General features: G+C 35.9%; 1 protein-coding gene across 3 annotated transcripts in view; it reads left to right on the forward strand.

Moving 5' to 3' along the window:
• The window catches only part of NFXL1 (nuclear transcription factor, X-box binding-like 1), a 74,759-nt gene that overhangs the window by 31,429 nt on the left and 17,297 nt on the right, over positions 1-26,033 (forward strand). For all 3 annotated transcript variants that reach the window (XM_011927323.1, XM_011927321.1, XM_011927322.1), the window contains exons 16-19: positions 4,478-4,499; positions 4,929-5,069; positions 8,367-8,533; positions 20,590-20,659. In XM_011927323.1, coding sequence (XP_011782713.1) covers positions 4,478-4,499; positions 4,929-5,069; positions 8,367-8,533; positions 20,590-20,659 — 400 coding nt within the window. The remainder of the gene's footprint in view (positions 1-4,477; positions 4,500-4,928; positions 5,070-8,366; positions 8,534-20,589; positions 20,660-26,033) is intronic.

Raw genomic sequence — 26,033 nt, forward strand, 5'->3', positions numbered from 1 at the left:
TGCACACCATACCCAGCTAATTTTTGTAGTTTTAGTAAAGCTGGGGTTTCTCCATGTTGCCCAGGCTGGTCTCAAACTGGCCTCAAGTGATCCGCCCAGATTGCTAGGATAACAGGTGTGAGCTACTGTGCCTGGCCCTTAGTCTGTTTTATATTAAGATTATTTGACATACATGTCTATCTTATTTAATTGAGTTAATTTGCTTGAAATCTCAGTTTGGATAAAATATTATTTGACAGTAGAAAAACTGCCTGGAATTACTAAGTCATGTTTACTAGAGGTTTAAAAAATGAAATTAGATTTACAATGGTCTTTCTTTCTTACTTGACTGGAATATGTTGCTGGAAGATGTGTGTGTGGGGGGGTGTATGTGTGTGTTTGTGTGTATTAAAACAGATCGTCTCCTAGAGTAATGGCTCTTGAGTTTAGGGTTATGCTTCCCACTAACTTCTTCTATGAATAAGTCATATACCTTTTCAGTTTGTTTGTAAAATAACGAGGTTCAAGATAGGTATAATAATGTCAGTAAGGAGAGAGTTTTCAGAGGTCCTTACCATTATAAAATGTCCTTTGTGTGTAGCAACAATTTTTCAATTTTGTCTGATGTTAGTATAGCCACTACAACTCTCTATTGGTTACTAATAGCATGGAGAAATTCTTAGCAGCAAACTACTGAAACTGTCTCAAGAAGAAACAAAATCTGAAGAGATTGAAACAGAAAATCTACTAAGAGATTGAATTAGTAACAAAAAATTTACCACCAAGAAAAACCAGGACCAGATGGCTTCACTTGTGAATTATACCAAAAGTATAAAGAAGAATTAACACCAATCCTTTCACTTAAGGAGGGTCACTTCCCAACTTAATTCAACAAGGCTGGTATTTCCCTAATACTAAAACCAGAGGAAGGCATTACAAAAAAAACTGCAGACCAATATCACATAAGAATATAGATGCAAAAATTCTCCACAAAATACTAGCAAATTGAATCCAGTACCATGTAAAAAGATTATACACCGTGACCAAATAGAATTATCCCAGAAATATAAGATTGATTCAACATAAGAAAATCAATCAGTATAATTCTTAGGTCTTACTCTCGCCCAGGCTGGAGTGCAGTAGTACAGTCCTGACTAACTGTAGCTTCAAACTCCTGGGCACAAGGGATTCTCCTACCTTAGCCTACTGAGTAACTGGGGCTACAAGCATGCGCCACCATATCTAGCTAATGTTTTATTTATTTACTTATTTATTTTAAATTTTATTTTATTTATTTATTTAGAGACAGAGTCTCGCTCTGTTGCCCAGGCTGGAGTGCAGTGGTGCGATCTTGGCTCACTGCAAGCTCTGCCTCCCAGGTTCAAGCAATTCTCCTGCCTCAGCCTCCTGAGTAGCAGAGATTACAGGTGTGTGCCACCACGATGGCTGAGTTTTGTATATTTTAGTACGGATGGAGTTTCACCATGTTGGTCAGGCTGGTCTCGAACTCCTGACCTCATAATCCACCCATCTTGGCCTCCCAAAGCATGAGCCACCACATCCGGCTGGTTTTTAAAATTTTTGTAGAGATGAGGTTTCACCGTGTTGCCCAGGCTGGTCTCAAACTCCTGGCCTCCAGCAGTCCTTCTGCCATGGCCTTCCAGAGTGCTAGGATTGTAGGTATAAGCAAGCCACTGCTCATCCAGTTGGTATAATTCTTATCAGCAGAGTAAAGGGCAGTTGATAGATGTAGCACAGCATTTGACAGAATCTGACAAACTTTCTTGATAAAAACACTCAAAAAAGATGGAAGAAAAAGATAATTTCCTCAACCTGATAAAGGGCATCTGTGAAAAACCCACACAGTTCACATAATACGTCGTGTTGAAAGATTGAAAGTTTTCTGCCTAATAACAGGAACAAGACTAGGATGCCTGCTCCTGCCACCTCTTTCGACATTGTACTGGAATTTTTAGCCAGGGCAATTAGGCTAGAGAAAGAAATTAAAAATGTCTTTTTACTTGGAATAAAGAAGAACAATTTGTATTTTCAGATGACATGATCTTGTATGTGAAAAGTCTTAAGGAGTCCTCAAAAATACTATTTGAGTTACTTAATGAGTTCATTACTGTTGTAGAAAACATCACTATACAAAGCCAGTGGAATTTCTGTACACTGGAAACAAACAATCTGAAAATGAAATTAAGAAAACAATTCCACTTATATAGCCTGAAAAGAACATTTTGTTTAAGAAATTCAATAAAAGGAATAACAGGATTTGTACAATAGAAAGGACAAAATCTAAATGAAAACCTAAATAAAAAGTGCAATTTATCCCTCAACATAATTAGACTGGAAGTAGAGCAGCTCTATAGTTGGTCAATTTGGCTCATTCAATTACACATCATCAAGAGCTCAGATTGTCTTTCCATTTTGTTATCCTTGGTGTGTCATCTTTGACCTCAGGCTGTTTGCTTTTCTGTTAACTTCTCATCCCAGACATGAAAGTTTCCAAAGGGAGAAATGGAAATATGTATGCCTTCTGTGTGTCATCATCATCACCTTCTGTTTCTTTCTTTCTTTTTTTTTTTTTAAGGGTAAGGAAACTTCTCCGAAGCTCCACAGGAGAACTCTTTTCACATTTCATTAGACCATTTTTAAACTATTCCCTGGAAAGGGAAATGATGTGTTTGTTTTCTTAAATAGACTTTATTTTTTAAGAAAGTGTTCACATTTACAGAGAAAATTGCACAGGAAGTACAGAGTTCCTATGTGGGCCCCCATACCACACAGTTTTCTCTATTACCGACTTTCATTAGTGATACAATTTTTACCGTTGAGGAACCAATATTGGTACATTATTATTAGCTAAAGTCCATAGAGTACATTAGGGTTTACTTTCTGTGTTGTATGGTTCTGTGGGTTTTAACAAATGCGTAGTGTCATATATTTACTACTAGTTTCATACACAATAGTTTCATTGCACTAAAAATGCCCTGTGCTGTACCTGTTCAACCTTCTTTTCCCCTCCTCATCTCAAACTCCTAGCAACCACATATCTTTTTATTGTCTCTATAGTTTTCCCTTTTCCAGAATGTCATATAGTTGGAATTTTACAGTTTGTAGCATTTTCAGACTGGCTTCTTCACTTAGCAGTATGGTTTTATGGTTCCTCTGTGTCTTCTCATGGATTGATAGCTCATTTATTTTTATCATTGAATAATAATCCATTGCATAAAGGTACCATAGTTTATTTATCCATTTACCATAGAAGAACATTTTAGTTGCTTCCAATTTTGGCAATTAAGAATAAAGCTGCTATAAACATGTATGTGCAGATTTTTGTGTAGACATAAGTTTTCAGCTCATTTGGGTAAATTCTTAGGAGTGTAATTGCTGGATCACATGGTAAGACTTTGTGTAGCTTTGTAAGAAGCTGTCAAACTATTTACTAAAGTGTCTGAATCATTTTGCATTCTCACAACAATGAGTGAGAATTGTTGCTCTATATTCTCTATAATCTCTATATTATAGAGAATATTGCTCTATATTCTCTATAATCCAACAGTTTTGGATTTTAACTGTTCTGTGTTTAATTGATACATAATAATTATACATATTTATAGGAAATGTAATGCTGTTTTAGTACATACAGTGTGATATAGTGATATATAGTGTGATATATAGTGATCAGGGCAGTTAGCATATGCATTATCTCAGACATTATTTCTTTGTTTTGGGAACATTCAGTATCCTCTTTTCTAGCTATTTGAAAATATATATTATTGTTAACTATAGTTATCTGTAACTATAGTTATAGATATCTATATAGATATCCATTGTTATAGGTAACTATTGTTATCTATAGTTAACAATAGATACTATAGTTAACAATAGATAACCATAGTTTTATAGCATTGTAGGATAACTGTAAAATACCAGAACTTGTTCTTCCTATCTAGCTGTAATCTTTCAACTTTTCTTTCTTCAATATTGTGTTGGCTGTTCTGGGTCTGTTATCTTTCCATGTAGACATTAGAATCAGTTTGTTGATATATACAAAATAACTTGCTGGGATTTTGATTGGAATCATATTGAATCTGGATCAAATTGGAAATAAACTACATCTTAATAATTTTGAGTCTTTGTAACTGTGAACATGGAATATCTCTTCATTTATTGAAATCTTTGATTTCTTTCATCAGTATTTTGTAGTTTTCCCATAGACGTCTTGTATATATTTTGTTAAATTCATACCCAAGTATTTCATTTGTTGTGCTAATGTAGTATTATGTTTTTAACTTCAAATTCTAATTGCTCATTGCTGCTATATAGGAAATCAATTGACCTTTGCATATTAACTTTGTGTCCCGTAACTTTACTATACTTGCTTACTCCATATATGTTTATTTTTTTACTGCTAGTAGAGTTAGCATCTTTAGATATTATTTTTGAATAATTTGTAATGTTTTCATTTTATTTTATTTTTTCGTTGTAGGGAATGTCTTGGGAAACATGAGGTGAGTTATAGGCACAATTTTAAAGTAAAGCTTATAATCTATACTATTACATAGTATAACTTTACTAGACTTGTTAGAAATAATAAAGTCAAAGTGTTGTTTTTTACTGTTATAAAGAGTACAAGAGTTTACTAATTTAAAAAATATGTAGTGCCTTTATTTGAGAATTAGCCTGTGGATATGCATTCACTACCAAATCATATTGAATTTTCCTTTTAGGAGGAGAAGGTTTTGCTTCTTGGCATTCATTACTTTGGACTATTTTGATAGATTACTTTGATTTTGATAATCAATATTATTATTTGTGCAAACTTATTATACCTTTCTGAAACTTGTTCTCAAATGATAGCAGAGTAATTTTGGAAACATGTAATATGTCCAGAAACGTTCGTGTAATGTGTGCTATGCTGATTTCCTTTATTTTTTAAGGTAAGTCCACTACCATGCCATGCTGTAGGACCCTACTCTTGTAAAAGAGTTTGTGGAAGAATCTTAGATTGTCAGAATCACACATGTATGAAAGAATGCCACAAAGTAACCAAAATTGATGGCTGCACTGGAAAAAACAAGGTAATGTTCTTAGATTGAATGTGTATCTGCCTTTAATATTCTTGAAATGTTTTTGCAGCAGTTATACCATAAATCTTTTTCTGTTTTGCTTTAGCTTCCTTCCTCTTTTTTTGCCCTCATCCCTTCTCCTTCCTTGCCTTTCCTAAGACAGCTGGCCTTAAACAGCTTGGTGTGTATAGTTCTGTATCTTTATTCCAGCTCATAATAATGTGCCTTTTAATGTGGAACCCTTTACATACTGTACCTGTGTTAATACATAGGATATGGTTTTATGATAAAAATACATAGATTATGTATCTTCTTAGATAGTAGGTAAGAGTATCACCTCCATTTCTTTCTGTTCATATCTGAGTTTAGAGCATTTACTCTAAGTTAGTTTTCAAACCTGACACACAGGATGGATGTTGTTCATAATTTTAATAAATTTAAATAAATTCCCAATCTTTTGTTGAAAGTAAAATAAATGGCATCACAGATGAGCAGTGTTTCTATGTGTATAATTAACTAAAAGCATTTTACAAGTGTTTGAGAACTCAGCTATTCAAAGATCTCTAAAAATTGTCATCTTACAAGGAAAAACAAATGTAGCTAGTGTTAAACTTTAGTTGTAAAATAATTTTTTTCCAGACTTCCGTTCTATAGGGAGTTGTAATACTCGTGTCTAAATGAGAAATAGGCCAGAAAATTTAAGTGTCACTTTATTATTAACATTGAATTTACAACTATTTAAATTATTAATATGACTTGTGTTATTGAAAATTTTAGTTGCATCGTTAGGTTTTTTTTTTGTCTTCAATTTATAATACATGACAACATAGGTATTCTTCTTTTTCATGTGCAAGCATATGTATAAATGTATTGCGTATAATTTCTTCATCGATCCATGACTTGACCGTCAAAAATGTACTCATGATAAAACAAAAGGATACTAGAATTATAAAATCAAACTAACAAATAATGATACAGAATCATTTTAACTAGTTAGGGTGTAGCTGCTCTGTGGCTTCCTTCTTCCAGATTTCCAGAATATGAAGTGAGTCAGAAAAAGCTTATTTTCAAAGCTGATGTGACTATTAGAGATTTATTGTGGATAATCCCCAAATTGCTTCCTGGGTTAAAGTTTCTGTTTTTCTTTTTAAATGAGAACTGCATATGATATTTGACAGATGGACTTGCTGTGTTTCTTAAATAAGATAGTCTTTCCTAGAAGATAGAACTTGATATTGGAAGTGATCCAGGAAAATAGCTTAGCTAGTGTAGATTCTGTGATTTTTTGTTTTGTTTTGTTTCCCCCATAGCTGGAAGGAGCTCATATTCTAAGTATACTTTTTGTTTTGCAAATAGAGAAACTGAAGCTCTGTGACTTGTCCATGATTCTGCAACAGGAGAGTAGCAAATCAGAAAGTACTATGCCTGATCTTTTAACTCCCAGCCCAATATGCTCTTCTACTCATGTTATTTAAATAGAAGATTTTTGTAGGTGTACCACATAGGAAGAGCAAATGAAATAAATTCTTTATGTTAACTTTGGTTCTCTTTGCATATTTTGTTACTCACTGCCTAATACTTGCTCAGTCTTTCCCATCTCAGAAAGTCATTTTACCAATTTTACCCAGTTGTACAGATCAAAGACATAGGAATCATGCTTGATTTCTTTCTTGTCTTTGTTGTCCTTTTCCCACAGATAATCCTGTTAGGTTTATCATCAAAATAGATCCTGAATCTGACAGTTTCTCATAACCTGTACCTCTACCATCCTCATCTAAGCCACCATTACCTTTGACTTAGGTTTCTGCAGTAATTTCCTAACCAACTTTTCTACTCTCACTTTGTTTTATTGCATCAGCCAGATAATCTTTTAAAAAATGTAAATCAAGTATCATCTTCCTGCTCCATATCCTTTGGTAGTTTTCAGTCGCTCTCTGACCAAAATTTAAATCCTTTTCAATGGCCTATAAAGGCTCAGTAATGATCTTTCCCAACTTTCATCTGACTACTCATCACTCTCTTGCTTACTCACTTCTGCCTCTGTTCATCCTGTTACTTGAACATTCCACATTTGTTTTTTCTTTGAGCCTTTGCATTTGTTCCTTTCCTCTGGAACTCTCCTTTCTGGTGGCTCTCTCCCTCATTTAACTCAATTTCTATTCACATGTGATCTTTATCAGTCAGGTTTCCTTCTTGTTGCTGCCATCACTCTTTCTTATCCTGCTTTATCTTTCTTCAGAGTAGTTACGAAGACATTATATTTATGTTCTTTACCTCCTCACATAAATGTAGGTTCCAGGAGCCTATCTCATGTCTTCCCAGTGCCAAGAACAATTCCCAGCACATAAGTGTTGAGTATTTGTGGAATAAATGAATATGCTTTTTAAAAATAAAATTATTTATAAAATAATATTTTTATAATTTGAAACACTATTTCTTTTTAATCCTATATGTCAAAAAATAGCTTAGAATTTTATCATAATAATTGTTGTAATCATGGCTTCTCTTTGGAATGGTAATAAAAATGTTTGACCTTTAAGATTTAGTATCCATGTATATAGCTCTCTTATTTTACCTCAAGTATGATGTGAGAAAACAAACAATATCCTGAAATAAGTATTTTTAACCTTCTTTAGTAGATTGTAATACTAGTTAACATTATTAAATCACTAGAGAAAAGGGATTTAACACTATTAAATCACTAGAAAAAATGTGCCTTGTTAAGTTACATTGAGGTACATTTATTTGTAAAATGTAACTTTAATTCATTGATGTGCATTAAAATAAAAACTACTGGTCATTATTTTTTCACTCTATATGTGTTTCTCTTTGGCAAAGTGAGATAATTACCTCCAGACTGTTTAGTGCTTTGGAATTTTTATTTATGTGTTAACAGCATATTGATTTCTTTAGTTCAGTGTTGATTATTGTATAGAAATCAATGAACATTTTTACTGTGTATTTTTTTTCTGTCTTTGACTATTCTTTAGGAAGCAATTTACATTTTTAGTGGGATACTTTATATAGTCAAGTTCATTTTAAGGTTCATTTGAAAATGAGGCAATTTGACTTAGTGAGACTCTTAGGCAAAACAAATCTATATGGATAATAGTCATATTGACAATCTTGCTATTCTTTAGTTTTAATATTTTTAAGATAAATGAGAGCATGTACCATTTGATTAACTGTGTTTCTAAGAGCTGCAGAAGTACTTTATTTTAATGGGATATATAAATTTTATAACTCTAACATATAGAAATGTTAGGCTTACCTTGTACTTAGGTGATTTATTTCCATGCTATTTTTCAGGCGGGCCCAGAATGCCTTCGTTGTGAGGAAGGGTGCTCCAAGTCACGGCCACTAGGTTGTCTTCACCCATGTATTTTGCCATGTCACCCTGGAGAATGTCCACCTTGTGTTCAGATGCTTAGAATAAAATGTCACTGTAAGATCACAAGCCTATATGTGGAATGTAGGTAAGTAGACTGAAAAAAAACTCTTATTTTATTACAATTAGTTGAATTGGTATCTTTTTATAATTAAGAACCCATATTTATAGTGTACTTTGCTTAAACTATAGATGCCTAGATTTTCTAATAGAGACCTGGAAGGAAGACATGTAGAATACTACACTTTCTGGATACTTCATCCTGAATTCAAACAGGGAAATTGTGGTTTTTTTCCATTTTGGGATTCTGTATAAGATTTTGTTATGAAAAAAATGGTTTCACTGCTTTTAAAAACATTAAAGAAATACTCCTATACCTGATAGTTTGACTATGTCAAATTAGAATTTTGTTCAATCAAAATTTGACTTGTATATACAGGCACACCTTGTTTTATTGGACTTTATTGTACTTGGCAGATACTGAGTTTTTTACAAATTGGAGTTTTTTGTCAGCTTGCATTGAGCAAGTCTGTTAATGCCATTTTTTCAACAGCATATGCTCACTTTGTGTCTGTCACATTTTGGTAATTCTCACAATATTCAAGCTTTTTCATTTCATATCTGTTATGATAATCTCTGATCTGTGATCTTTGATGTTTCCATTGTAATTGTTTTGGGGTGCCATGAACTGCACTTCTGTGAGACAGTGAATCATTGATAAATGTTGTGTGTGTTTGAACTGCATCACTAGCAGTTCCCCTATCTCTCTCCCTCTTCTTGCACCTCCTTATTCTGAGAAACAACAGTATTGAAATTAGGCCAATTAATAACTCTACAATGGCCTCTAACTGTTCAAGTGAAAGGAAAAGTCACATGTCTGACTTTAAATCAAAAGATAGAAATGATTAAGCTTAGAGAGACATGTCAAAAGCTGAGATAGGCTAAAAGTTAGGTCTCTTGCACCAAAACAGTTAGCCATGTTGTGAATGCAAAGGAAAAATTCTTAAAGGAAATTAAAGTTCATTCCAGTGAACACAGAATGATAAGAAAGCAAAGCAGCCTTATTGCTGATACGGAGAAAGTTTTAGTGGTTTGGATAGAAGATCAAAGCAGCCACAACATTTAGAGATGTTCCTAACTCTCTTCAATTCTGTGAAGACAGAAAGAGGTGAGGAAGCTGCAGAAGAAAAATTTGAAGGCAGCATAGGTTGGTTCATAAGGTTTAAGGAGGAAGCCATCTCCATAACATGAAAGTTCAAGGTGAAGCAGCAAGTGCTGATGCAGAAGCTGCAGCAAGTTATCCAAGAAGGTTTAGATAAGATAATTGATGAAGGTGGCTACACTAAATAACAGATTTCCAATGTAGACAAAACAGCCTTCTATTGAAAGAAAATGCTATCTAGGACTTTCATAGTTAGAGAGAAGTCAGTGCCTGGCTTTAAAGTGTCAAAGTACAGGCCAGCTCTCTTGTTAGGGCCCTAATGCAGCTCGTGACTTTAAATTGAAGCCAGTACTCATTTACCATTCTGAAAATTATGCTAAATCTAGTCTGTGCTCTTTAAATGGAACAACAAAGCCTGGATGACAGTATATCTATTTACAGTATGGTTTACTGAATATTTTAAGCCCACTGTTGAGACCTACTGATCAGAAAGAGTCCTTTAAAAATATTACTGCTCATTGACAATATACCTGGTTACCCAAGAGCTATAATGGAGATATGCAAGGAGATGAATGTTGTGTTCGTGCCTGCTAACACAACATCCATTCTGCAGTCCATGGTTCAAGGAGTAATTTCAACTTTCAGGTCTAATTTTTTGAGAAATACATGCAGATATAGGTAGTGATTTCTCTAATGGATCTGAGTAAATTGAAAACATTCTGGAAAGGAGTCACCATTCTAGATGTCATTAAGAACACTCATGTCAAGAGGAACAGGAGTTTGGAAGAAGTTGATTCCAGCCCTAATAAATGACTTTGTTCAAGACTTCAGTGCAGAAAGTAACTGCAGATGTGGTGGAAATAGCTAGAGTACTATAATTAAAAGTGGAGCCTATAGATGGGACTGAATTGTTGCAGTCTCATGATAAAACTTGAACAGATGAGAAGTTGCTTCTAATGGATGAACAAAGAAAGTGGAATCTACTCCTGGTGAAGATGCTGTGAACATTGCTGAAATGATAACAAAGGATTAGGATTTAGAATATTACCCAAACTTAGTTGATAAAGCAGCAGCAGCTTTGATAGGAATTTTGAAAGAAGTTCTACTATGGGTAAAATGCTGTGAAACACAGCATCACATGCTACAGAGAAATCTTCCTGAAAGGAAGAGTCGATTGATGCAGCAAACTCTATTGTCTTATTTTTTTAAATTGCCACAGCCACCTCAATCTTCAGCTACCACCCTGATCAGTCAGCAGCCATAAACATCTAGGCAAGATGCTCCACCTGCAAAAACATTAAGACTGACTGAAGGCTCACATGAGTGTTAGTAGGTTTTAGTAATAAAGTATTTTTAAGTTAAGGTATATACATTGTTTTTTATTATGTAATGCTATTGCATCTTAGTAGACTGCAGTATTGTGTAAATGTAACTTTTATATGCACTGGGAAGCCAAAAAATGTGTGTGACTTGCTTTAGTGTAATATTCGCTATATCAGGGTAGTCTGGAACTGAACCTGCAATACCTCTGAGTTATGCCAGTAGTTAGGCATTTTTTTTTTGAGATGGAGTCTTGCTCTATTGCCCAGGCTGAGGTGCAGTGGCACGATCTTGGCTTACTGCAATCTCCGCCTCCTGGGTTCAAGCAATTCTCCTGCCTTGGCCTCCTGAGTAGATGGGATTACAGGTACGTGCTACCACACCCTTCTAGTTTTTGTATTTTCAGTAGAGATGGGGTTTCACTATGTTGGTCAGGCTAGTCTTGAACTCCTGACTTCATGATCCACCCACCTTGGCCTCCCAAAGTGCTGGGATTACAGGCATGAGCCACCACGCCCAGCCTACTTAGGCATAATTTTTAATTTATGGATTTAAAAGATAGGCCTTTGTTTATTACAAGCGTTGCTGTTATAGCACCTATCACACTAGGATATGAGCAAATCAGTATGTTTTCTTTATTTAAAAAAATGCTAGTTTTTGCTTATGGATTATTTAGATGGAAGAAAAAAATTTCCCTTTTATTTAATAATGATATAATTTACCACTTAACTCTCCTGGCTGTTTCACTCCAGTCCGTAAAGTGAGCTTTTTGTAAATGTATTTTACTCAAGTTTCATTTGAGAATATTACTTTATTTCATATTTTTTAGCATAATTACATTTTGAAAAATTCCTGTTCATATTAGCTAACATTTTTGTTCCCTAAACTCTAGACTCATGCTTTGTTAAATTGTAGAAGACAAATTTTATTCTTTTCTTATACTAAAGTTATTTTGTTGAAATCTCAAAAATAAAGTTTTATAATTTTTAGTCTTAGAAATTTTGTAGGGGGAATTTAGAGGGCAATTTTGCATTATTAATGGATGGTAACGATGAACTTGAGCAGTCTCACACCTGCATTCTGTTTGTTTATATAGCTTGTTTCTCATCAAACTTTCACCCATGAATTTTAGCATCCATTGATGATTCTGTTATAAATCAGTTGTTACTACGATAACATTTGGGAAAATAGAAAAAGCTCTCAAGAACAACACACATGTGCATGTGTGCCCAGGTGCTTCATTAATGAAACCCTTGACCATTTAATCCCAATGATACTATATTAAGTATCCTACAGCATAGAAACCCAAGGAAATAACCAAGTGTATTTTATAAAACAAATAAGAAGTTGCCAAGTGGGAATTTTCTGACTCCATCTGCTAAATTTTTTAATTGACATTTTACTGTAAGAGCTCGCCCCACCTTGTATGTTAATACTAGCATGAACCAGTGGATTCCTTTGCCATCATTTTGATGTTTAATTTATTGAATATGAAAGGCCCATGGGAGGGTCTTTAAACTGGTTCTCTTGTCCCTTTGATGTGTTTCCATCTTTGTTTTAGTATTTTCTTTTTTTTTCTGGCTAATGAAAATGTCCCAGGCTCATTTTGTACTTTACATATCCTAGCCCAGGACTCAGACATTTCTTTAAGGGCCTTGTTAATGGACAGTGATATTTAAAAACCACTTGGTGTGCTTTTTGCTCCTTGTGTATCATTACTTCTAGGCTCTCTGTTTTGATAAGGACCATTTTTAAATTTATTTTAGTCAATTGGCTGTTGACGTCCTTCGCATATTTTTTTTCCTTGGGGTTTTGGTCTTTCTTTACAATACTTTTGCCTCATAATTGATTTCTCTCATCTCCTATCATCGGTTAACATCTCCAGTCCTGTGTTAAATAGTATCGGCCCTGCCTTGTGTTTCTTTAGAAGAATTACTTCCTGTATTTCTACATTGTGTAAGATGTTGGCTTTGTCACCACGTTAGAGACTATCCAACAATTTCTGTTTTCTTAAGTGTGTGTGTATATTTAAATCAGGATTGGATGCTGAATTTGCCAAATGATATTTTAGCATCTGTGGAGATAATCATAACATTTTAATCTTTGGATCTGTTGATTTTGATTAGCTAATATTTAGGATTTAAAAAATGTTCGTTAATTGTATTAGTCCGTAATTTTTAAATTTTGTATTGTCTTTGTCAGATTTGGGTATCAACATTACATTTGTTTTATATAATAAACTTGGCTATTTCCTTGGTTTTCTTTGCTTTAGAATACTTTATGTAGTATCATTGGGATTAACTGGTCATTGAGGGTTTTATGGAATTCCTCTATGAAACCATCTGGGCCTGGTATGTGTGTGTTGTTTTTGATAACTTTCTCTGTTTTTTGTAATGAAAATTTCTCTCTCTTATAGGGTCATTTTTGGGAAACTATTATTTTCCTTATAAATTATCTATTTTATCTAGATTTTTCAAATTTATTTGTATAAAGGTTTGTAAAGTAGTTGCTTATTGTGATGAAAATTTTGTTGTTGTTTTACGATTTCCCCTTGTCATTCTTATTTTGAATATTTTTGCTTTCTTCCTTTTTCTTGAGTGTCAGGTAGTAAATTTTTTTATTTTAAAAAACCTAGGATTTTGATTAACTGGATTGACTGTTCTTTTATGGTTTACCACATTTTTTTCTGCTCTTATTTTATTATTTCCTTTAAAAAGAAATTTCTAAATTTCTTTAAGAAGAATTGAGAATTTAATTCATTTATTTTTATGATTTCATTTTTATCATAGATGTGCTTAAAGCTTATGGATTATTTACTGCTTTAGGTATATTCTATATATTCATGTGTGTACTGCTTTCTTTATATTTGAGACTTTCTATATTTTTACATTGTATTTCCTCCTATGCTCAAGATTTTTAAAATATAAGATCTAGTTTTATTGTGTTGTGATCAGAGCATGTGTTTGTAATTTTTTTCTAATTTATGGAACTTAACAATGCTTCCTTTGTAAAATAAGGTGATCAAGTTTTGTGAATGTTCCATGTGCTTGAGAAGATACAATATCTTAAAAATCAGAATATAAGATTTGGGTTGTGTGTGTGGATCATGTTTTAATACAGTAGCTTTGTCTTATATTGAAAATGCTGTGTTAAAATTCTGTATTATTAGTGTGTTTCTTTTTGTTTTGTTTTTGTGTTTTGAGACAGTCTCACTCTATTGGCCAAGCTGAAGTGCAGTGGTGTGGTCATGGCTCACTGCAGCCTTGAACTTCTGGGCTCAAGTGATCCTCCCTCCTCAGCCTCCCAAGTAGCTGGGGCTACAGCCACATACCACCATGCCTAGATAATTTTTAAGAAATTTTTTGGGCCGGGCGCGGTGGCTCAAGCCTGTAATCCCAGCACTTTGGGAGGCCGAGACGGGCGGATCACGAGGTCAGGAGATCGAGACTATCCTGGCTAAGATGGTGAAACCCCGTCTCTACTAAAAAATACAAAAAACTAGCCGGGCGAGGTGGCGGCGCCTGTAGTCCCAGCTACCCCGAGGCTGAGGCAGGAGAATGGCGTGAACCTGGGAGGCGGAGCTTGCAGTGAGCTGAGATCCGGCCACTGCACTCCAGCCCGGGCGACAGACCGAGACTCCGTCTCAAAAAAAAAAAAAAAAAAATTTTTGTAGAGATGTGGTCTCACTATGTTTCCCAGGCTGGTCTTGAAACACCTGGGCTCAAGAGACCCTCCTGCCTCAGCTTCCTAAAATGTTGAGATTATAGACGTGAGCCATCATGCCTAGCCTATTAGTGTGTTTCTGTGTGTCTTTGCATCTGCTGTAGATTTTTGCTTATAAAGATGATTAAGCTGTTACATGTTGTACAGCATTTTTAATAATTTTGGCTCTTAGCATTGAAAGGTTTCCTTTGTCACATTTAATACCTTTGTCTTGAGTTCTTATGCATCCCCTTTTTCATTTTAATAGGCAAGTTAAGTAAGTCCTTTAACAATTTTTAATATCACTAATATCTTTGGTTTAGCTCTGAATTATTACTTTATGATTACTGTTTGTATTATGTTATGTTACTTTTTCTTTATGTGATATGTTTTCTTTGCTCTTAAAAGTTTCTCCTGTTAAGGTTTGTTTTCATTTAGTGGTTGATTACTTTTTATTTGTACCTTTTTAATGCCTTTAGACCCTTATTTCTTTCATCTTTTACTAACTGGTTTGGAGCTTTTAATTTTATCACCTGGTTCTCGTTTAAGACTGTATGACAATCAGTGAGTTTATTTTATTTGCCTTTTTTTCTCTCCTCCTCTTCTCATTGTTTAGTTGCATGCTTTATTCTTTTTCAGAACATCATTCCGACCTTTTTTTCTTCTTTTTTTTTTTTTTTTTGAGATGGAGTTTCGCTCTGTCGCCCAGGCTGGAGTGCAGTGGCACGATCTCGACTCACTGCAAGCTCCACCTCCTGGGTTCACGCCATTCTGCCTCAGCCTCCTGAGTAGCTGGGACTACAGGCTTCCGCTACCACGCCGGCTAATTTTTTTGTATTTTTAAAGAGACAGGGTTTCACCGTGTTAGCCAGGATGGTCTCGATCTCCTGACCTCATGATCCACCTGCCTCGGCCTCCCAAAGTGCTGGGATTACAGGTGTGAGCCACTGTGCCCAGCCCTTTTTTTCTTAGATTTTCAATTTTAAATTTCAACCATCAGTCTTTTTGCTGAAATTTCCCAGTCTTCTCTTGGATGAATGAAGTGCATCCTCTAGTAGTTTCCCCAAGAGAGCTTGTGAGTATAGTATTCCCTGAATACTTAATTCTTAAACATTCCCTTGCATGTTTCAAGAATGTTTTGCTGTAGCATTTACAACTGTATAAAAAGTCTTTTATTGGTGTATTCTTTCCTAGAATTTCTTGGAAATGTTGCTCTATGTTGCTTTCGTTTATATTTTACTTTTGAGAAATTTGATGCCAATCTCTCTTTTCCTTACGAGTTAATTGATCTTTTTTGCCTGGGACCCCTAAAGTTGTTTCTTTCTCCTTCACTTCCCTCCTCTTCCTCCTCCATCTTTAAAATCTAATGTTTTTATTAAGGTACGACTCAGGGTTAATAATTTTTGATAAATTTTTCCAGGTACCTGATTAGCCCTTTTAACATATAAGTTCAGTATTTTTATTTTCCTGGATTATAGTTTTAAATACCAGATCTGTTTCATTTATTTTCTTTTTGTTTTTTAGTGATACCAATTGTATATATGTTGGATTTTCTTTTTCTGTCTCCCATTTCACTCAATTACTTCTTTGACACTTTTTTCTAAATCTCATTTTTATCATCTAGGTTGTTTTGCTGCCTCATTTCAGGGACCCTTATTAACTTTTGATTCAAGTATGTTCTTCTGTAAATATGTTATTCCATGAGCACCTTGTAATTTAGTTTTTATTTCTGATGTAATTTTATCTTAATTTTTTTTCCCCTAAATTTATTCAACCTTTGTTCATTTCTTCTTTTTCTTCTCTATTATGTTCTTAGGTTTTGCTTTTCTGACTTAAGGTGGTAGTATATTTAAGGGCCCTATACCTTGCTTATATTGGGTGATTTGCTAGGACTCACAGAACTCAGCATATAGTTATACCTACAGCTATGAGTTATTGCAGCAAAAGGGTAGGAGGCACAGTCAGCAAAGGGAAAAGGCACATGAGGTGAAGTGTAGGGGAAAGCAATCCCAAGCATCCAGAGTCTCCTCCCATTGGAGCCACATAGGATGCACTTAATTCCCCCATTAATGAGTTGTGACAACACTTGTAAAATGCTTCCAACCAGAGAAGTTCATTAGAGACTGAGCACCTAGAGTTTTTATTGGGGGAAGGCTACATAGGCAGCCTCACCTGGTACATACCAGAGTTCAGGGCTCTCAGAGGGAAAGAAACTGTTCAACATAAACCATTGATTTATACAAACAGTTTAGACATAGTCAGCTGTTCTCATCAGTTCTAGGAATGGTGGGAACCTTCCTGAAATCCAAATTCCCAAGCACCAGCCAAGGGCTAGTCTTACAAGGAGGCCTTTCAAAAGATAGCGGTCAGGTCTGCTAGGTTAACGCTTCTGTACAGGCGGTGTCTCATATAGTTAATTCAGTTTGGAATATTATGTTCCAGTTTTCTTCTTCTTTGTACTTCTTTTTTTTTTTTGGGTGAGAGATACAGGAGGGAATTTTCATCAGTGAAAGGGCTTTGGATGTCATTTTCTGTTTATTTTCTATAGTAGTTTTTATAGATGTAAATTATATATCTTTATGTTTTCGGACAGAGGTTAGTATAAGATTTCTAGTTGATGACCACTCTCTTCTCAGTGTGGGAAAATACAGTTTTTTAAATGGTTGACGTTTTAGGGTGGTGCTGAGAAGAGGAAAGGAGTTATGTGTCCTTTTACTTTTGTTTTCTTTGGTCTTGCAAAATCCTAAATTTTCCTTCTTCTTTTGCCGGGTCTAAAGAAGTCTGCCTAAAGTCTGCCTTTCCCTTTTTACCTTCTTCCCAGAGTTGCCTTTCCAAGATTGCCTACTTGAATCTTGTGTACTTACTTTATTTTATTTAATTTTAATTTTAATTTTAATTTTTGAGACAAAGTGTCTTTCTGTCTCCCAGTCTGGATGCAGTGGCACACTCACGGCTCACTGCAGCCTTGACCTCCCAGGCTCAGGTGACCTTCCCGCTTCAACTTTCCTAGTAGCTAGGACTACAGGTGCACACCATCACACTAGGCTAATTTTGGTGTGTTTTTGTAGAGACGGGGTTTTGCCATGTTGCCGAGGCTGGTCTTGAACTCCTGGGTTCAGGCAGTTCACCTGCCTCGGCCTCCCAAAGTGCTGGGATTAGAGGCGTGAGCCACTGCACCCAGCCTTGTGTGCTTTTTAAAATCCATTCCCTTTAGTTAGTGCTGTGGTCTACTGGGATATTTTCAGGGTTTTCCTACTTATGGGGACTTTTTTCTGTTGTGATTTTAGCTCAGCCTCCTCTTCTCTTTTCCATTTAGTTTTTTTTAGAACTCCACTAGCTCTATGAAAATACTTGCATTGGGAGCTTGAGAAATAGCTCTATCAGAAGTTTTTTTTTTTTGTTTCCTAGTTATAGGTAATTTGAAGTTTGTAGAAATTTGTAGAAATCTTCTGGTTGTGCTGCAGTCATGGGATTTAGTGATTTTATTTGTTATTAATGAGCTATATGTTTTCTGAGGGGGACATGTGGATGTATTTGGATTAAGGTGGCTTCCATTACCTCAGCACTACAGATTTTTTTTCTTAAATACATATTAAAGTATAAGTTTTAATATAGAATTCTATCTCTTCAGTTCTTATAATTTCATTTGCTTTCAATTCAGTGAATTATTTAAGTCATCTTTTCCTTTTAGTCCTGTGTGGAAAAAGACACAAACTGTTTTTCCTCTGCTCTTAAACCACAATAATCAACACAAAAGACTCTTGTGACTAGATGTGTGGGAGTTTCTTCCAACCAAAAAGAAAACAGTCACTTTTATAGCAGGCACCAGCTGGGTGTCCTGTAATTCATTTCTGAGACTACCTGGACAAAGTGTCAGATCCTGTGGGTTGAGGGCTCAGTCCCACAAGACTGCTTCCCCTTCAGACACTAGTCTCAAGTTCAGGCCTCTGGAATTTCTGACTGACTGGCTTCAAGTTTAGGTTCACACAACCCCCTCTTTGGGTTTAATTTGCTACAGTGCCTCACACATCTCAGAGAAAAACTTATTTATGTTTACTGGTTTATTATAAAGGATATTGCAAAGTATACAGATGAAGAGATACATAGAGTGAGGGATGAAAGAAGGGGTATGGCAATTCCATTCCTACCCCTGCCCCACCATTCGCATACCACCCTCCAGGAACTTCTGTGTTCAGCTATTCATAAGCTTTTTGTACCCTATCTTCTTGGGCCTTTATGGAGAATTCATTGGATAGGCATGATTGAAGTACGGACACTCATGTAGAAGTGTGACTGGACAGAGGGTTTGATCTAATAACTATAGACCGAGTGGGGAAACTCAACAAGGCCTGTTTCAGTTCTTTTTGGCCTGTGTGTGAAGCATTCCTTCTTCCAGAGTATGGGACAGGACCGCTTCTGAAATGGGGTCTTATGACCTACAATCAGACAAGGTAGGTCAGAGAATTTCTTTATGGCCTGCTCAAGACAGAAAGGCGGAGGAAGGCTATATTTTTAGTTTTAATGGCATGCCTTGGGGAAAAATAACAGGGGCTGTGGGAGTGATGAGCCAAGAACTGTGGACGAAAATCAATATGTGTATATTATTATGCCATAGTCTTTTTCTGCTTCATGTTAATTTCTTCTGTAGAATTTGGATATAAAAGATACAGACCTTGAAAATTTAATTTATTCCTAAGTATAGAGTAACAGGAATAAAATAATGTTAACTCTTAAGTTCAGAGGTGAATATTCTGCTTGGAAGAATCTTAAAAATGCAGTAGTGTTTAATAGAGCCAGCATAAAAACTTTGTGGTATTAAGTGAAACTTTGCCAAGAAATATCTTAGAGTATATTTATAGCTAATTTAGTATGACTATTTAGATAATAGTTTTAATTAACATTAAGGAGACTGAACTTATGGTATATTTTGGCAGTTATGTCTGGTGAAAGCAAGAATAGGAAAAGCAAGAAAATACAGAATAAAGGAAAAGAGGAAAAAGGTATGAGAGAGAGAAAAGTGAGATGCGTATGATAGGGAGTTTTAGATTGTCACTAGTTTACTGACTTAGGCAGTGTCTATTGGAAAGTAGGTTTATTCCTTGGTGCTTGTGACTTTTTTCTGAATTACTCACTGAGATATAAAAGCATTTTAAAGTGCAGAGTGTTCTAAAATGATCAGATCTGAAGTGAATTACTATTTTATTTTTTTTGAGACAGTCTTGTTCGGTCACCCAGACTGGAGTGCAGTGTCATGATCTTGACTCACTGGAACCTCTGCCTCGGGTTCAAGCAATTCTCATGCCTCAGCCTCCTGAGTAGCCAGGATTACAGGCATGCGCCATCACGCCTGGCTGATTTTTGTATTTTTAGTGGAAATGGGCTTTCACCATGTTGACCAGGCTGGTCTCGAACTCCCAGCCTCAAGTGATCCGCCTGTCTTAGTCTCCCAAAGTGCTGGGATTACAGGCTGGAGCCACTGTACCTGGCCTACAATGAATTAATTTCTAATATTAATAGCTTACCCAAGCTTTTTAAATAAGTTAATTTTATTTCTCATCAAATAACCTAAATTCCTCAATTTGAACATATTAAATAATTAGTTTTAAAATTTTTTATGTAGGGGCATTAAGAACAATTGTAATTATGAATTTAATCTATAGGGAAAGATAGTTACAGAAACTATTAAAGAGAGGCCAGGCCCAGATGATATTTTGTGTGTGTTTTGTACTTCTTGCAGCAATTACACTTTTGGCATTTGACTTGTTAGTAGTAAAGGGCTGGATGATTTGAGTTATCAGAACAATTAAGTAACTTGAAGATAATTGTTACAGAGAATTAAAGTATTTCTTGAGGAAAAAAGATAATTTTATGGATATGTTTGAAATTATGAGTTATTTTTAGAAAAATTATGCTATAAAATGGATTTTTGTTTGAATGTCATCCAACTTTCTTATTTTTAGAAAAATAACCACAGCTGATGTAAATGAAAAGAACCTCCTCAGTTGTTGCAAAAATCAGTGCCCTAAAGAGGTAAGCTTTACTAGAACCTTTTAAATTGTATTCCTTGGGCATTGTTTCTCTTGGATTTTCTTTTTTCTTGTTTGGTCAAATTATTTCAGGTCTTCTCTGTTGTAGCTTTTTAAATAAAAATGTAGGACATAGGGTAGATGCATCTCATTTTATAAATTTGGTGATATTAGGACCTGAAATGACCCTTTGAAGATTTAAGAAAGCAATTTTAAAGATAGCTTACATACTTTATGTAATGAAGTATTAACCTAGTGCTTATCCCTCAAAATGTGATTCATACTTAAAGTATGTCAGAAATGATGTGGGTCATAGCAGTTAGACAGTAAATCCATAGTAGTTTATTTTTAAAAATAGGGATGCGTGTGTGTATACATGTGCATGTGTGTACATCTGTGGTGGGATAATGTGCAAGGATAGATATTAATATCCACAGCATTTTGAAGATGATGACGTAGAAGATACCTCTGCATTTTCATTATGGCCTTTTGTGTTGGTGCCATTCAGATCATTGACTCTTTCAAGTTCATTACTCTATTAATATAAAACATTCACCTATAAAGTTGTGTTTTTAAAGATTCTGGTGGTTGTGTAAACATTTTATTCAAACTAAAACTATCAAAAAGTAGTTAGAAAAAATTGTGCAAAGTAAAAAGGTAAAGAAACTCGCTAGTGATTTATCCTGGTAATAATTTGAGAAACCAAAGCAGTCCGTCTACATTTGGCCAATCTGAAAGGGAAGGTGCACTTCTGGATTTGGGAGTGGGACAGTTAAAATTACTTGATTTGGGTAGACATTTAAAAAGGAATCCTTTTGACTTACAGATGTACTATATAGTACCTTTTTCCTTTAAATTGTCTTTATACACTTATCTAAGTGTTTCTCACCTTATTTAGAGTCAGAAATAGATGACAACTGAGTCTTTTTTTTTCTTTTCTTTTCTTTTTCTCTTTTTTTTTTTTGAGACGGAGTCTTCTCTGTAGCCCAGGCTGGAGTGCAGTGGTGGGATCTCGGCTCACTGCACGCTCCGCCTCCCAGGTTCACGCCATTCTCCTGCTTCAGCCTCCCGAGTAGCTGGGACGACAGGCACCCGCCACCATGCCTGGCCAATTTTTTGTATTTTTAATAGAGACGGGGTTTCACTGTGTTAGCCAGGATGATCTCGATCTCCTGACCTCGTGATCCACCCGCCTTGGCCTCCCTAAGTGCTGGGATTATAGGCGTGAGCCACCCTGCCCGGCCGATGACAACTGAGTCTGAAATATCATAATCAGTCTTTGATTAAGTATAAAACAGGAATCAATACATTACATACCTTTTTAGTATTTTCCTTTAAGGCTTTGGACCACTTTTTATGGATTTAAAATCTGTTGGAAATTGAGTTTTTAAATTTATGTAAGATTATAAGAAGAGAGGCCATTTGAAGTAACAAATGGTTATTTCGATAATCCTGTCTTTATAAGTGAAACTAGGGCGTGGAATATTTCAAATTTAATTTTTTGAATTATTCAAATCCTGAACTTGCCTTGTTAAAATAAATTTTATTTCATCCCAATTCAGATTCCAGGTAATAAGTAGTTGGGAATGTTTTATTTTTAATCTTAGTAACCTTGTATGATTTGTTAGGAAGAAACATGGTAGTTTAATTCAGGTGTTGCTAATTTGTAACTTAGAATTTCCTTAGTTATAAATAAGTTGTGATGCTATGACTTTTGGTGGGACTAGATGGGTCATTTTCATGATTTTGGATTCTAGGTCCTTCTGGAACCCCTGGTATTACTAGATCTCCTTGGACTTTCTTGAAAAATGTATCTGGAGCCTGGGAACAATCCAAATGGCCGTTATAGTTTGGGACAATCTAAGAGTAGACAGGTGAATTTCACTGTGTCTAGTAGAACTCATTTTCATTTATGGTCCCTTGATGTTGGTGGCACCATAACAGTAATTCTAACGCTTTAACATTCATTCGAATCACTTTAAGGGTTTGTTAAAACACAGATTGCTGGGCCGGGCATGGTGGCTCATGCCTGTAATCCCAGCACTTTGGGAGGCTGAGGTGGGTGGATGACCTGAAGTCAGGAGTTTGAGACCAACCTGGCTAACATGGTGAAACCCCGTTTCTACTAAAAAATACAAAAGAAAAAAAAAATAGCCTGGCTTGGTGGCGTGTGCCTGTAATCCCAGCTACTTGGAAGGCTGAGGCAGGAGAATCGCTTGAACCTGGGAGGCAGAAGTTGCAGTGAGCCAAGATAGTGCCATTGCACTCCAGCTTGGGCAACAAGAGCAAAACTCCGTCTCAGAAAACAAACAAACAAACAAACACAGATTGCTGGGTCCCCGTCTAGAGTTTCTGATTTTGTAGGCCTGGAGTGGGCCTACATTTTGCATTTCTATTAAATAGTAAGCAATAGTGATACTGTTGGTCCAAGAGCACACATTGAGAACCAGTGAGCTACAGAATGAGGTCATAATTAGAATCAGCCAAGAAGTATATCACTTTGAATCTTTGTACTTCAAGGTTAAGGTATGGGATTCTGGTAAATTCTGATGTACTCTTACATATGTTCTCGTCTCTTTCCCATACTATAGATTCTTATGGGTGGGGGACTATGTTGTATTTGTCTTTGTATCCAGTGCCTGTTACACAGGTTGTACACATTAAGCTGCTGGTAAATGTTTATTGAATGTGAATAAAAGAATAAATTGTGGGAGTGGCATAAGCTTATCCTTCCAGCTCCACTGTGTCTCTGATATACACTCTATGGATTATTAGGTTTGAATTTAACTAAATGAAAACATAAGGATGCCATTAAGAACATACCTTTAAACTGTGCCCCACATATGCATTTCTGCTCTTTTTTAAAAGAGATATAAAGAGGAACAAAATGGAAGTTTTATTTTATTTTGCGTGGTATAGGGCTTCAGTTATTTTATTTTTTAAAACATGTTTAAAGTTTTTAATTGATAAAATTTTATATATTTACCATAGGCAACATGTTTTGAAATATGTATACATTGTGGAATGGCTAAGTTGAGTTAATATATGCATTTTTTTATGGTGAGAACACTTAACATCTACTCTTAGCAATTTTTAAGAATACAATATATGTTGTTAACTATAGTCACTATTTTATACAATAGATGTTTTGCATTTATTTCTCATATCTAACTGAAATTTTGTATACTTTGACCAAAATTCTCCCAATCCCCTTCTGTCCTTCAGTCACTGGCAACTACCATTCTGTTCTTTCACTTATATGAGTTCAGCTTTTTTATATTTCACATATAAGTGAGATCATGTGGTATTTCTACCTTTTTTTTTTTTTTTTTTGAGACGGAGTCTCACAGTGTTGGAGTACAGTGGTGCAATCTGGCTCACTACAACCTCAACCTCCCAGGTTCAAGCGATTCTTCTGCCTCAGCTGCCTGAGTAGCTGAGATTACAGGCACACGCCACTATGCCCAGCTAATTGTTTGTATTTTTAGTAGAAAGAGGGTTTCACCATGTTGGCTAAGCTGGTCTTGAACCCCTGAACTCGTGATTCGCCCATGTTGGCTCCCCAAAGTGCTGGGATTACAGGTGTGAGACACTGTGCCTGGCTGGTATTTCTGCTTTTTAAAATTATTTATGAATTTGGTTTTCTCATTCCCATGCAAACTTTTCTACTTTTTAGTTGGAAAAATTATTTAACTTCTCTGTAACTGAACTTGTTCATATATAAAATGGGGCACTAGTAATACCCATGTCAGAGTGCTGAGTATTATATGAGGTAATAACATGTAATGGACTTAGTTAATGGTAAGCACTATATATGTGATAGTTATGGTGATTATGATTATCTACAAACAATATTGTTCTACAAGCGTTTCTTAGTTATTTTGAAAGAGGGCTTTTCCTATTATTGGAATTAAAGTGGAACATTTTGATGCAGACAGTGTTGTTTGTCAGTAAACTGTTTGGTATGACTTACTGAAGTGCTAGCAGAATGACGTTGAGGGCTGAGTAGAGTAGAAAAACCCTGTCCCACTTTGAGTGGGAAGGGCAGTACATCTCATCTCTTAAGTGAATATTTTAGAAAGACCTCTGTTTTTTGCTATGAAATCTGTATTAAAGATAGCCATCATTTTATCTTGTGCATTCAAGTCAGCTTTCTTTGTAACTGCTTTTCAGTTTTTTCAGAAATATAACCTGGGTTTTGAGATGACATATACTTACTTACACATCTAACAGGAAAATGGTCACGTGATTTAAGTTTTTTAAGCAATGAAATATCACATATATATCTAAAAGTACATAATATAATATAAATATGTATGGTTTAACAGTTAAAAAGTGAATACACCATCTTAACTCTACCCAGGTCAAAAAATCAAGTAATGTTGACATACCAGAAATTTGTCAAGGTCCCTGTCTGACTATAGTTCCCATCATCTATCCTATAGGCTAACCACCCTTCTATAGTAATCCTTTCCTTACTTTTATTTACAGTTTTTACTACCAGTATGTATATCTGCTGACAATATTGTTTGCCAATGTTAAAAGTTTAGGGGGGCGGAGCAAGATGGCCAAATAGGAACAGCTCCAGTCTCCAGCTCCCAGCGCGAGCGACACAGAAGACAGGTGATTTCTGCATTTTCAACTGAGGTACTGGGTTTATCTCACTAGGGAGTGCTGGACAATCGGTGCTGGTCAGCTGTTGCAGCCCGACCAGCCAGAGCTGAAGCAGGGCGAGGCATCGCCTCACCTGGGAAGTGCTTTTCGTAGCCAGGGGAACTGAGACACATAACACCTGGAAAATCAGGTAACTCCCACCCCAATACAGCGCTTTAAGCAAAGGGGCACACCAGGAGATTATATCCCACACCTGGCTGGGAGGGTCCCACGCCCACCGAGCCTTCCTCATTGCTAGCACAGCAGTCTGTGATCTAACTGCAAGGCAGCAGTGAGGCTGGGGGAGGGGCTCCCGCCATTGCTGAGGCTTAAGTAGGTAAACAGAGCCCTGGGAAGCTCGAACTGGGTGGAGCTCACAGCAGCTCAGGGAGGCCTGCCAGTCTCTGTAGACTCCACCTCTGGGGACAGGGCACAGAGAAACAACAATAACAACAACAACAACAACAAAAGCAGCAGAAACCTCTGCAGACGCAAACGACTCTGTCTGACAGCTTTGAAGAGAGCAGTGGATCTCGCAACATGGAGGTTGAGATCTGAGAAGGGACAGACTGCCTGCTCAAGTGGGTCCCTGATCCCTGAGTAGCCTAACTGGGAGACATCCCCCACTAGGGGCAGACCGACACCCCAAACCTCACATGGTGGAGTACACCCCTGAGAGGAAGCTTCCAAAGTAAGAATCAGACAGGTACACTCGCTGTTCAGCA

Source organism: Colobus angolensis, unplaced genomic scaffold (genome assembly GCF_000951035.1).
Source record: "Colobus angolensis palliatus isolate OR3802 unplaced genomic scaffold, Cang.pa_1.0 Scaffold71, whole genome shotgun sequence".
Classification (NCBI taxonomy): Eukaryota; Metazoa; Chordata; class Mammalia; order Primates; family Cercopithecidae; genus Colobus; species Colobus angolensis.